This window comes from Macroventuria anomochaeta (genome assembly GCF_010093625.1).
Source record: "Macroventuria anomochaeta strain CBS 525.71 unplaced genomic scaffold BU25scaffold_11, whole genome shotgun sequence".
NCBI lineage: Eukaryota > Fungi > Ascomycota > Dothideomycetes > Pleosporales > Didymellaceae > Macroventuria > Macroventuria anomochaeta.
The window spans coordinates 74,495-85,281 of record NW_022985372.1 but is presented as its reverse complement, the minus strand read 5'-3'; the positions used below and the strand labels follow the sequence as shown (position 1 = coordinate 85,281).

The 10,787-nt window shown below is 54.8% G+C and overlaps 4 protein-coding genes across 4 annotated transcripts; 3 read left to right on the top strand and 1 right to left on the bottom strand.

Annotated features, from left to right (window-relative positions):
• Positions 1-3,545: 3,545 nt before the first annotated feature.
• Positions 3,546-4,739, top strand: BU25DRAFT_457179 (uncharacterized protein; the record flags this gene model as incomplete). The annotated part of the gene is made up of 2 exons (XM_033710093.1): positions 3,546-4,001; positions 4,053-4,739. 2 exons carry the CDS (start codon positions 3,546-3,548, stop codon positions 4,737-4,739), a joined length of 1,143 nt encoding a protein of 380 aa, XP_033563094.1.
• Positions 4,740-5,220: 481 nt separating this feature from the next.
• Positions 5,221-6,069, top strand: BU25DRAFT_389798 (uncharacterized protein; the record flags this gene model as incomplete). The annotated part of the gene is made up of 3 exons (XM_033704537.1): positions 5,221-5,360; positions 5,445-5,679; positions 5,728-6,069. 3 exons carry the CDS (start codon positions 5,221-5,223, stop codon positions 6,067-6,069), a joined length of 717 nt encoding a protein of 238 aa, XP_033563093.1.
• A 69-nt stretch (positions 6,070-6,138) lies between these two features.
• BU25DRAFT_389795 (CoA-transferase family III) lies at positions 6,139-8,100 on the bottom strand (the record flags this gene model as incomplete). Its single annotated transcript, XM_033704536.1, has 3 exons — positions 7,690-8,100; positions 6,554-7,637; positions 6,139-6,498 (listed from the first exon to the last, which is right to left on the bottom strand). Exons 1-3 carry the CDS (start codon positions 8,019-8,021, stop codon positions 6,139-6,141), a joined length of 1,776 nt encoding a protein of 591 aa, XP_033563092.1. The 5' UTR covers positions 8,022-8,100.
• Positions 8,101-8,663: 563 nt separating this feature from the next.
• On the top strand, positions 8,664-10,701 carry BU25DRAFT_438972 (DUF1446-domain-containing protein; the record flags this gene model as incomplete). The annotated part of the gene is made up of 4 exons (XM_033709086.1): positions 8,664-8,900; positions 8,949-9,221; positions 9,267-9,975; positions 10,186-10,701. The coding sequence occupies 4 exons, from the start codon at positions 8,664-8,666 to the stop codon at positions 10,629-10,631; spliced, it is 1,665 nt and encodes a 554-aa protein (XP_033563091.1). The 3' UTR covers positions 10,632-10,701.
• Positions 10,702-10,787: the final 86 nt, after the last annotated feature.

The window sequence follows — 10,787 nt, the reverse complement described above, 5'->3', positions numbered from 1 at the left end:
CAGAGCAAGCCAGCAGTGCAGCAGCAGAGACGCCCAAGAGCAATCTCTTTGCCGGGCTTCCGAAGCCAGCAAGCACACCGGCGCCCGACTTCAGCAGCATGTTCGGTGCATCACAAAACAAGGAAAGCGCCCCCAAAGAGAGCGAGAAGCCTGCGAGCGCGCCAATGTTCAAAGCACCCGAGGCACCCAAGACAAACATGTTCAGTGGATTCAGCACACCACAGCCCGCAAAGATAGCGGACAATGACCAGGCGAAGGCAGGGATGTTCACCACACAGCCCAAGGCAAGCACTGGCTTCTCTTTCCAGTCATTCGGGTCGAACAACGCCCAAGACACATTCACACCATCCAAATCACAGGCAGCACCAGCTCCGCAAGCTGCGCAAGAGACACCCGCCCAGCAGCCTACCGCCAAAGAGGTCTCCAATCCTTTTGCAGGCCTTTCAGGTTCTTCGAGTGGCGGTTCCAACCTGTTCAACCCTCCAAAGGCGCAGACTCCTGCACCTCCAGCATCGGCAAAGTCCACGGAACCCAGCGCGTCAACGCTTGACACATCGGTCGCGCCGCAGCTACCCAAAATTGGCAAGCTCAATGTTCCGAAAGATTGGGTTATTGAGGATGTCGATGCCCCGCAAGACGCAGACGATATGGTCAACTACATCATGGAGTTGAGTGTCCAGCTTCAGGCTATGAACCTGAAGTACCGAGAGATGATCACCAATGCTTCTCCTGTGGCTGACTGGTCAGCTCTATCGATCTGGCACCATCAGCAATCACGTACACTCAAGACTAAGATCGACATCGCAAAGAAGCAGCGCGCGGCGGCGAAGGGCGTCACAGGCACCGAGTCAGTCCTCTCAACGAAGCGCAAGGTGAACGAAGAAAGCCCTGAAGACCTCCAGGAGTCTTCCAAGCGTTCGCGTCCTGCCGAGCCCTCTACACCCACGCCGAAATCATCGACAACCTCCACAACCACTCCTAAGTTCAATCTTCCCGCAACAGCAACCTCAAACCTGTTCTCAAAGGCCATCAGCAAGGGCTCGACGCCGGAGAAGAGCACTGAGCCCCCCAAGACTGCTGCACCAAGCACTGGCTTCACTCCTTTGTTCAGCGCATCAGCTGGTCCTTCCGCACCTAAGCCAAGCACATCTGGCTTCACTCCCTCTTTCAGCGCCTCTACCGGTTCCTCGGCTCCTAAGGCTTCGTCTGGATTCGTACCCTCTTTCGGCACGTCGAATGATACGACTACCTCCAAGCCCGCCTCTGCTTCAAATGGTTTCACCCCTTCGTTTGGAGCACCGAAGGCCTCCACAGCCTCTACTGGCTTCACTCCATCATTCGGTGCACCAAAGGTCTCTTCGGCAGGTGGCTTCACTCCAAGCTTCGGTGGCAGCTCGAGTGGTGGAAACACTGACTTCATGGCTGCATTCGCTAAAAACGCGAAGACGTATGAACAACTTGCGGCGGAGCGAAAGAAGAAGGCCAAGGACGCAGACTACGACTCGGACGATGAGACTGAAGAGGAGTGGAGCGCCCGGTACGACAAGGAGGAGGCCGAGCGTCTTGCAAAGGAGAAGGAGGCGGTCGCTTCTGCCGGTGGATTTAGCCTTCCAGCTTCTACTAACGCTTCTGGTGCCACCACACCTACTCCGCCTGAGCCAACCAAGGAGCCCGCCCAGAATAAGTCGACTACCTCCACGAACCTCTTTGCCAACCTCGCAAAGCCAGCGAGTGGTGCCTCTACGCCAAGCCTGTTCCGCGCTGCTAGCCCGGCATCCACTACAGGTGGCCGTTCAGTATTTGACGGTCCCAGCGCTGCGCCCAGCCCAGCAGGCAACCTGTTTGGCCACCTTTCCTCCGGTCCATCGTCAAACAACCAGAACGACTCCGATGACGAGGAAGACGAGCATGCGGAGGACAAGTCACAGAACGACCAAGCCGTTGGTTCCACAGGGTCTACTTCACCCAAGCGCAGGTTTGGCGAATCGGAGACCGAGTCAGACGACGCATCCAGCAAGAAGCAGGCAACCAGCGCCAAGGGCAGTCTACTGTCTCGCATGACAAGGGCTGATGATGCCGACAGCGAGGCCGAGAAGGAGAACGATAAGCCTGCCTCCATCTTCGGTCAGACCAACGGGACTTCAACGCCCACAAACAAGCCCTTCGCATTCTTCAACTTCGAAAATGCCGGTGCCAACACCGCACCCTCCAAGGCTAACACCTTTGCTGGTGACCAAACGTTCAAGGTCGGCAGCCCGATCAAGTTCGGTGGTGCGCCAGCTACCGAGAAGAAGGACGCTCCTACTTTCCAGTTCCAGCCTGCAACGCCTTCGCCTGCTGAGTTCTCAACTACACCCGCGAAGCCGCCTCCATCCGGCAGTCTCTTCAGCTTTGGCGGTAACAGCGGTGCTTCGTTACTTGCGCCCAACTTCGGCGCGTCAGCCCCTAGCTCCGTTCCTTCTTCCGTGTTCTCTTCCCGCGCAGGCACACCACTGTCCGAAACCGAGACAAACAAGAACTCGGTAGCTGCTGATGAGGAGGAGGAGGGCGAGAAGCATGAGCAGGTCGATCTTTCGCAGCTGACGGAGGAGGAGACTGCGGCGAACGATATCGTCTTCCACATTGACCTTGCGCTTGCCAAGCAACAAGTTGACCAGGGCGATGGCACCAAGAAGTGGGAGAACTTTGCGCGTGGTCCCCTTTGGATCCTCAAGGACAAAGTCAGCGGCAAGTGCTTCGTCCGCATACGCATCCCCAGTGGAGCGACACCTCTCAACTACCAGATTCTGCCTGCACTTCGCTCGACTGTCGCTGGTGGCAGCAGGAAGATGGTACAGGCAACCCGACCTGGCAAGGACAAGGGCTTGACCCCTGTTTACTTCGCAGTGAAGAGCCCCGAAGTCGCCGAGGAATTCTCCCGCAAGTACAATGAGTCTATGCCGCCTAGCTAGACTTGAGAGTACACTAGATACCTCCAGGGTTGCCTTTTGCTGAGTTGCGATTTTACCATTCTTCTATATGCGTCTTCACGCACCATGTTTTTAAGTACGATCCGCGTTTTGTTACACGACTGACTACCTCCACGATCCCACCAAAATTGGCGCTTGTTCTTGTTTATCATCTTGGGAATCTTCTGTCGTAGCATTGCATTGCGTGGCGTTTTGGGCGAGGGTAACAACAAGTAGGATCTTTCGTGTAGTATAGTATAGTAAGATTCAAAGCATTATCGAACAAGGTTCGCAATCACCACAAAAGTTCAATGCCATGAAGTCCTCCAGACTCGTGCCAAAAACCCGGAATCGCGAATCACTGACGTGGAAAACCAAGCACTCGAAACTTTCAGAATCGTACATCTTCTACATGCCCCATCCTACCACTCGAGGCCACAAGCAGGAGGTCATCAGTGTAGTGAAGCCTCGAGGCAGGTTGGACCCTGCGTCATCCGTAAACCCATGCGCCCGCTAGCGCGCCATACCTTCATCGTAACTTTATACGCCAACGCGACGCGTCACTATGCCTCGGTGATCCCAACACCGATCGCATTCATGGACGAACCCTCGGAGCAACTCCACCTCGAAACCCGCGATGCCGTCGTCAGAGCGCTGGCAACGCGCCGTCCCATCCTACACCACCTAAACGCCGACACGTCCTGGCTGCTCCAGGTCCCGCGGCCCGCAAATGCAGTCAAGCATGGCAGCCGGGTATACTACAACATACTGATCGACCCATGGTTTGTGGGCGGGCAGTCGGATGTCGCGAAGTGGTTCTCGCAACAATGGCATGCTACACCTAGTGCGGTGAAGAGCATCGCTGAGGTCGAAGAGATGGTGCGCCAGGTCGAAATGCTTGCTGGAGGAATGCGCCGGGCAAGCAAGAGAAGAGCTGGCGCGGACGACGAGACGCTCATCGATGCCGTCGCCATCTCGCACGAGTTCACCGATCACTGCCACAAGGAGACGCTACTGGAGGTACACAGAGACGTGCCTGTGTTTGCGACAGAGGTCCGCCTGCTCTACCACTCCACAATACATTCGCAGACTGACATACGCCAGGAAGCATCCAAACTAATATCCTCCTGGTCGCACTTCCGCACCGTAACCACAACCCCCACCTTCGTCGACAACAGCGACTGGCACGACTTCTCTCTCTCACCCCTCCCCTCCTGGCTCAGCATCAGCCGCCTCACCGCCGCCGGCGACTCTCTGTACTACCACTCCGCGCTCCTCATCACCTTCGCCACACACCCCTTCCTCTCGACCACTCCGCGCAAACAGCGCTCCAGCCTCTCTATAAACGGCGACGGGCTGGAAGAGGGCTTCCCATCGAGCAGCAGCGAGGCAGCAGAGGCGGTTATATATACTCCACACGGCATTCCACACGCCGCGCTGAGTCCGATAGCGAAGGCAGATCCAGAGCTGAAGACCCTCGCGTTCCTGCACGGCTTGCACGACGTCAGTATATCCGCGGCGCAGCAGTTGAATCTCGGCGCGAAGAACGGCGTGCTGGCACAAAGAATTCTGCGCGCAAAGTACTGGGTTGCAACACACGACGAAGTCAAGAAGGGCGGAGGGTTCATCAGCTGGTTCTTGAAGAGGAAGGTGTGGACTGTCGAAGATGCGCTGCGAGAGGCGCGGAGCGAGGAGACGGGTGGCTATGGTGGGAGCGGGTGGGGCATTGATGAGTTTGAGGATGTGCATTTCAAGGATATGGGGAACGGGGAGAGTATGATATTGGAGTAGTTGACGTTTCAGCATTGCAGGCAGGTTGTAGAAATTTGTGGATTGGTAAGGGAAGTTGGGAAGGAAGTATATACCCTCTAGTAATCGCAATAACAAACGATCGAGGCAGTATTGCAACGTCGACCTCCTCGCTATATCGCTCTGCGAAAGGGAGCTCAGTAACGCAATGGCGATGCGCTAGCGACCAAACGCGGTCTCGCGTGTGCACGTGAACCATCTGCACCTTCCGATCTTGCTAATGCTGACACCCGTCTCACGAACCCACCAAACACGATGTTTATTTCCAGCGACAGTTGGGTATGACTCAGCAATCGCCCGATCGTAGTCTCTTGAGGCCATGCAGCGCCAAAGGCCCATTAGAAAGTTTGCTGTCTGAGTCACGAAGGAGACCTACATAAAGCTTGATACGTACAAGCTTTCAGCGATAGTAATCAACACAAGACTGCATTTGAGCGGTTCTGAAGAGCTAAGAATGAGCGCAATGGAGAACAGAGTCGTTCCACCGTCTACGATAACGACGGCGCGTCTCCACCTCATCCGCCTCACCGACACATCCCCCAGCTCCCAACACGTCCGATGGTTCCACGAGAACTGGTCCGACCCCATAGCCACAGGCTGGAGGTACCGTCCCCATCTCCCTACCCCGTCATCCTATTCCGTCCAAACGCACCCCGTCCCTCTGCTGCTTGCGCTAAGAGTTCAAAGTCTGCACGGCGCAACGAAAACCCTAGAGGAGAGCAGGGTGTGGATGGAAGAGCATATGGAGAAACATGATAACTGGTTTTACGCCGTCTTTCTGAGGAAATCGGGGTCGAGTGATGGGACTGAGAAGGATGCGAGGCCGGAGGAGCTGGGTGAGCATATTGGTAGTGTGAGTCTGCGGCACCAGGCGGCTGGGCCTACGCTGTTGCCACCAAGGGACTTTGACGGCGCTGCGGAAGTTGGAACGGGCCGACCGCTTACTGAAGCCGAAGTAGAGAAGAGGGAGAAGGATTTGGAAGCTGTGACACTGAATTTGAGGGTCATAGGATATGCGTTATTCGAGAACTTTCACGGGAAGGGGTATGTGACGGAGGCCTGTCGGGCACTGATCGATGGATACGCTGAGGAGATTGGGAAGTGGAAAGCTAGCGAGGATGGCAAGCGAGGGGATGGAAAAGAAGTCGTGTTCTACCTGGAAGGCGGTGTGGATCAAGATAACCTAGGTAGCCAGAAGGTGCTGAGGAAATTGGGGTTCAAGACGGTGGGGATGAAGGTTGAAAAGGAAAAGGCGTGGCTGAATGGCGGGTGGAGGGGGCCGGGGTGGTGGATTACGGGGATGTATCTGTAATCTCGAGAGAAGGAGTCTGCAAAGATAACATGTCTCTACTTGAACGTGGAAGGTGCTTGTCTGAGACATCTACGCAACAACCTCAGTCATCAGATCCTCCGGCCACCGTGGCTGATCCACCCCGTTCCCTCGCGTCCCAACGTTGTACTTCAACTCTACTTTCCCGCCCGGATACTGGATGATTGGCTTTGGGCACAGCACATCTGTACCAATTGCACCGGAATACCGCTTCTCGAAGAAATCGGGCCTCAGGATTATATCGCCTGCGTTCGCTTTCAACATTTGCATGAAGCGCGGCAACGTGTAGCCCATGTTGTGGTAGTGGCGGAACACTTGTTTTCCGTTACGCGACCAGACATCTTCCCACACGCCTTGGGGATAGACGCCGACGCTGTTGACTAGCCATTGGGAGTAGTAGTTGAGCGCGACCTGGTGATGTCAGTGATTTCTGGTCGCACGATGGTGGGGGGGGGGGGATGCTCACATCGACTTTGTACGATCCACCTTCGGCACTACGCCGCAGAATCGCGTTCAGTACTGCTATGACACCCGATGTGCCAGTGCAGAAGTCCGAGTTCGGGAAGACCGGAGTGACCGGCTCATCGTTACCCATCACCCGTCCAAACTCCATGGAGACGCCACAGCACGCATCAGAGATCTGCTGCCATCCACTTCGATACGACCAAGGTCCATTCCAGCCATAGCAATTCTCCCTCACCACAATCAAACCCTGCTCTCGATTCTTGGTCAACTCCAGAAGTCCCTCGGGCGAAAACCCATACTTATCCAGCACACCGGGTCGATAACCCTGCACAACCACATCAGCCTCTCTCACCAGCTTCCTCAGCTTCTCGCGGTCCTCCTCTTTCCGAAAATCCAGATGCGAATTCCATTTTCCCCAGTTTAGGTCGGCATGCAAAGCACTCATATCCGTAACATGCTCAGCAGTAACCCTCATCACGCTGGCCCCCAACTCCGCCAGCCCCCTCGTCACAGCCGGCGCCGCAATGACTCTTGTTAGATCTACGATCTTCAGCCCTGCGAGTGGTCGCTTTGCGCTTGTCTGTGGGCTGTCGGGCCACCAGCACGGCTTCTGCTTCTCATCTCCATCTTTGATAGCGTGGATCTCGTACAACCCAACATGCGCATTCGCTTTTCCGTGTTCGCTGGCTTTGAATTCTTCCTTCGTCCAACAAATAGTGCCAGCCTGCTTGTACACATCACTAGCCAGCCTCTGCATCTCCTTACTCTCAATCTCGCCTACCTTCTCTGCATACGGCACCCAGCTTGCCTCCGGCGTCTGCGCATCCATGTCATGCGGCAGTCCGAGGCAGTCCTGCGTCGGCTCCGGGTTCATGCTGCCGTGCAGGTGGAAATACCGGCCGTCGGCACAGCGGTAAATGTTTGTTGCTGAGGCGCGGTGGAGGGTGCTAGCTTGGGCGTGTAGATCGGTGTTTTTGAAGTACTTGTTGTACGCAGTCTTATTCTGCGAGGCGAAGCTTATGGCTTCGCCAGAGGGGTCGATGGTGTTGAGGAGAATGGACATGAAAAACAGTTGGGCTTGGTCGCTGGGGGATGTTAGTGAGAACTCTGGGGCTGAGAAGGGAGGTGTAGACGAACGTGTTGATCACGGCTTCTTGTGGTTCAAGACCGTACTTTCGCTGGAGCAGTACATTGATCATCGCTGCTTCGAGACCTTTTAGAGCAGAGATGCTTTCTGCGAAGCGCCAGTTGATGGGGATGCTAGGCTTATCAACTCCTTCGAAGCGTACTTTGGCTGCTGCTTCTGCGATGCCTTTTGGAAGCGTGGAGGCGATGAGAGGGTTATTGAGGATGCCGTTCTCGAACACGCTCTTCGTTTCTTGAGGAATTGAGTAGTCTTCCAAGCTCTTTTCCACGTCTTTGGTGCCATTGGTACCACCTAAGTAGCCGTTTACCCCGTTGGTTGCCATGTCGTCTTGTTCTTTCGATGGTCGTTCAAGTTGCCCAGTCGAATGGGTGTCACGAAATCAGGCAACGCCGGCTTTAAGTTCGACAGCTGATCGACTCCGCTATCATCGGATGCACTTAGACACCCGGGCCCCACGTGAACTGCTTCTTCATCCATACTGTGTGGATTTCATCGACGTCGTTGTCTCTTACCACATTCGGCCCTCGGTCGAGTCGTGACGAGCGACTCTGCCATCGGCCAATCATAAGCATTCATCTCCCCGCACTCCAGCATCGATCTCGAACCCCGTGCTCGTACGAAGGCACTAGAGAGTCATGCAATATATCAGTTGAATATGTACCTTGGTTTGGTGCTGCTGAGGTCTAATTCAGTAAAAGCTCAAGGGCTTTCAAAGATCCTTGATTCTTACAATACCCCATTCGAAACATAGCAGCCATTCAGCAAATCGAAATCCAAGAAGTCTCTACCGAATTTCTCCTTCGAACCCGGGCAAAATGTCGACCCCAGACTACAACACGCGATGGACCTCCCAACGTGGCACCCGCCCTGTTCGGATAGCAAACTGCTCAGGCTACAAAGGTCCCTTCTCACATTCCACCTTCACTGCCAGCACTGATACTTCCCAGCTGATCCTGGCTACCACATGCGTTATCAAGCGGAGCTTGGAGACGTAGACTTCATCACAGGTGATTATCTTGCAGAAGTCAACATAGCCGAGAACGCACAGGCTCATGCCGCTGGTACGCATCCTGGATGGGAGCAGACGGCTTGGGATGGTATCGAGCAGACTATTGATCTTTTGGCTGAGAAGAGGATCAAGGTCGTTGTTAATGGCGGAGCGCATGATCCGAGGGGCTTGGCGGAGAAAACACAGGAACTGGTAAGTCGGGTCTTAGAGATCGGAGTCTAGTCACTAATACGAAGATAGGTTACGAGTAAGGGACTGGATCTGAAGGTTGCATTTGTGCTTGGCGATAATTTGACCGAGGAGATGAGCGACGTCCGCGAGAAGGGTTTGCCGCCACATCTCGACTCTGATAACAGAGACGTCGCCGTTGCGGAACACACGCTGGATCTGCTGGAGAAGGATGACAAGCCGATTGTCAGTGCGAATGCGTATCTCGGTGCTCGCGAGATCGTCACGGGTCTTGAGCAGGGTGCGGACATTATCATCGCAGGGCGAGTCGCGGATGCCAGCCCGGTGAGTGATCTGGTGGATGAGTACCATTCATTCTGACAACAATAGGTCATTGGTGCAGCCTGGTACTGGTATGGCTGGGCCGACACAGGCTATGACGAACTTGCCGGGGCGCTCATTGCTGGCCACTTAATCGAGTGCAGTGGCTACGTAACAGGATCGAACTTCGCAGGCTTCTACGAGTATCCCCTAGAGGATCTGTTCGACATTACCTTTGGTATTGCTGAGGTCGAGAAAGACGGGATGTGTGTCATTACGAAGCATGATGCGAAGAAGGGATTCGTGACCGAAGACACTGTGAAGTGTCAGTTTTTGTACGAGCTGCAGGGCAACATATACCTCAACAGCGATGTCAAAGCAATACTTGACAACGTTGAGGTCAAGGCGGAGGGTAAGAACCGAGTCCGTGTCTGGGGCATCAAGGGCGCGCCTCCACCTCCAACGACAAAGTTGGCCGTCTTTTACCGCGCCGGCTATCAAAGCGAAATCGTCGTAAACGCAACCGGCTACGGCACTGCTGAGAAGTTCGACCTGTACGAACGAATGCTCAAGTTCGGCCTCAAGCGCCTCGGCATCCTGGATAAATTCGATGTCTTGGAGTTTCAGCGCATCGGCGTGCCTGAGTCGGACCCCAGAAGCCAGCTGAGGTCGACAACGTATCTGCGCATCTTCGCTGAGGCGAGTGATGCGAACGTGAACCTAGGACTAGCCAGTCTTCTGGGCGAGTTTGCGATGCAACATTACTCCGGCTTCCACAGCACGTCAGATCACCGGACAGCGATCCCAAAGCCGTACATCTCCTACTATCCAGCGATCTACCCCCAGTCTTCTCTCAAGACGTCGATCAACATCCTGCAGCCGAGTGCATCTTCCAGAGGCGTTGAGGTACTCAGCATACCCACCACACCACCGCCGCGGTCCGAAGAACTGAGCAAGCGAGAAAGCTACGAAACTGGCGACCCTGTAGAGCTTTCGTCCTTCGGTCAGACAACACGAGCAAGACTTGGCGATATTGTACTTGCGCGCAGCGGCGACAAAGGCGGCAATGCGAATATTGGCTTCTTCATCCCCACTCAGCTGCCTTCAGCCTATCCTGCTTCCTCAAGCCTTTACACCGAGTCGTGGGACTGGCTACGAGCATATCTTACGATCCCGAAGCTGAAGGAGATGTTTGGTGAAAGCTGGAGCGATAAGTTCTACATCGAGCGAGTCGAGTTTCCGAAGATTATGGCAGTGCACTTTGTGGTGTATGGCGTGCTCGGTAGAGGTGTAAGTGGAAGCAGCAGGCTCGACTCTTTTGCGAAGGGCATGGGCGATTGGCTCAGAGACGTTGAGGTCGATGTGCCGGTCAAGCTTCTGGAAGGGCGGAGGAATGTATCAAGTGCGAGTGAAGTGGATGGCTCCACACTTTAGATATGCTGACATCATTTTCGCGATGCAAGAATGAAGTTGTGGTTGCAAAAGGGATGCTGCAAAAGGGATGCTGCAAAAGGGATGCTGCAAAAGGGATGCATATTCGAAGGACAGGATGCGTGGATGTCGCCAAGCCGGTATGACGTATTCATGTTT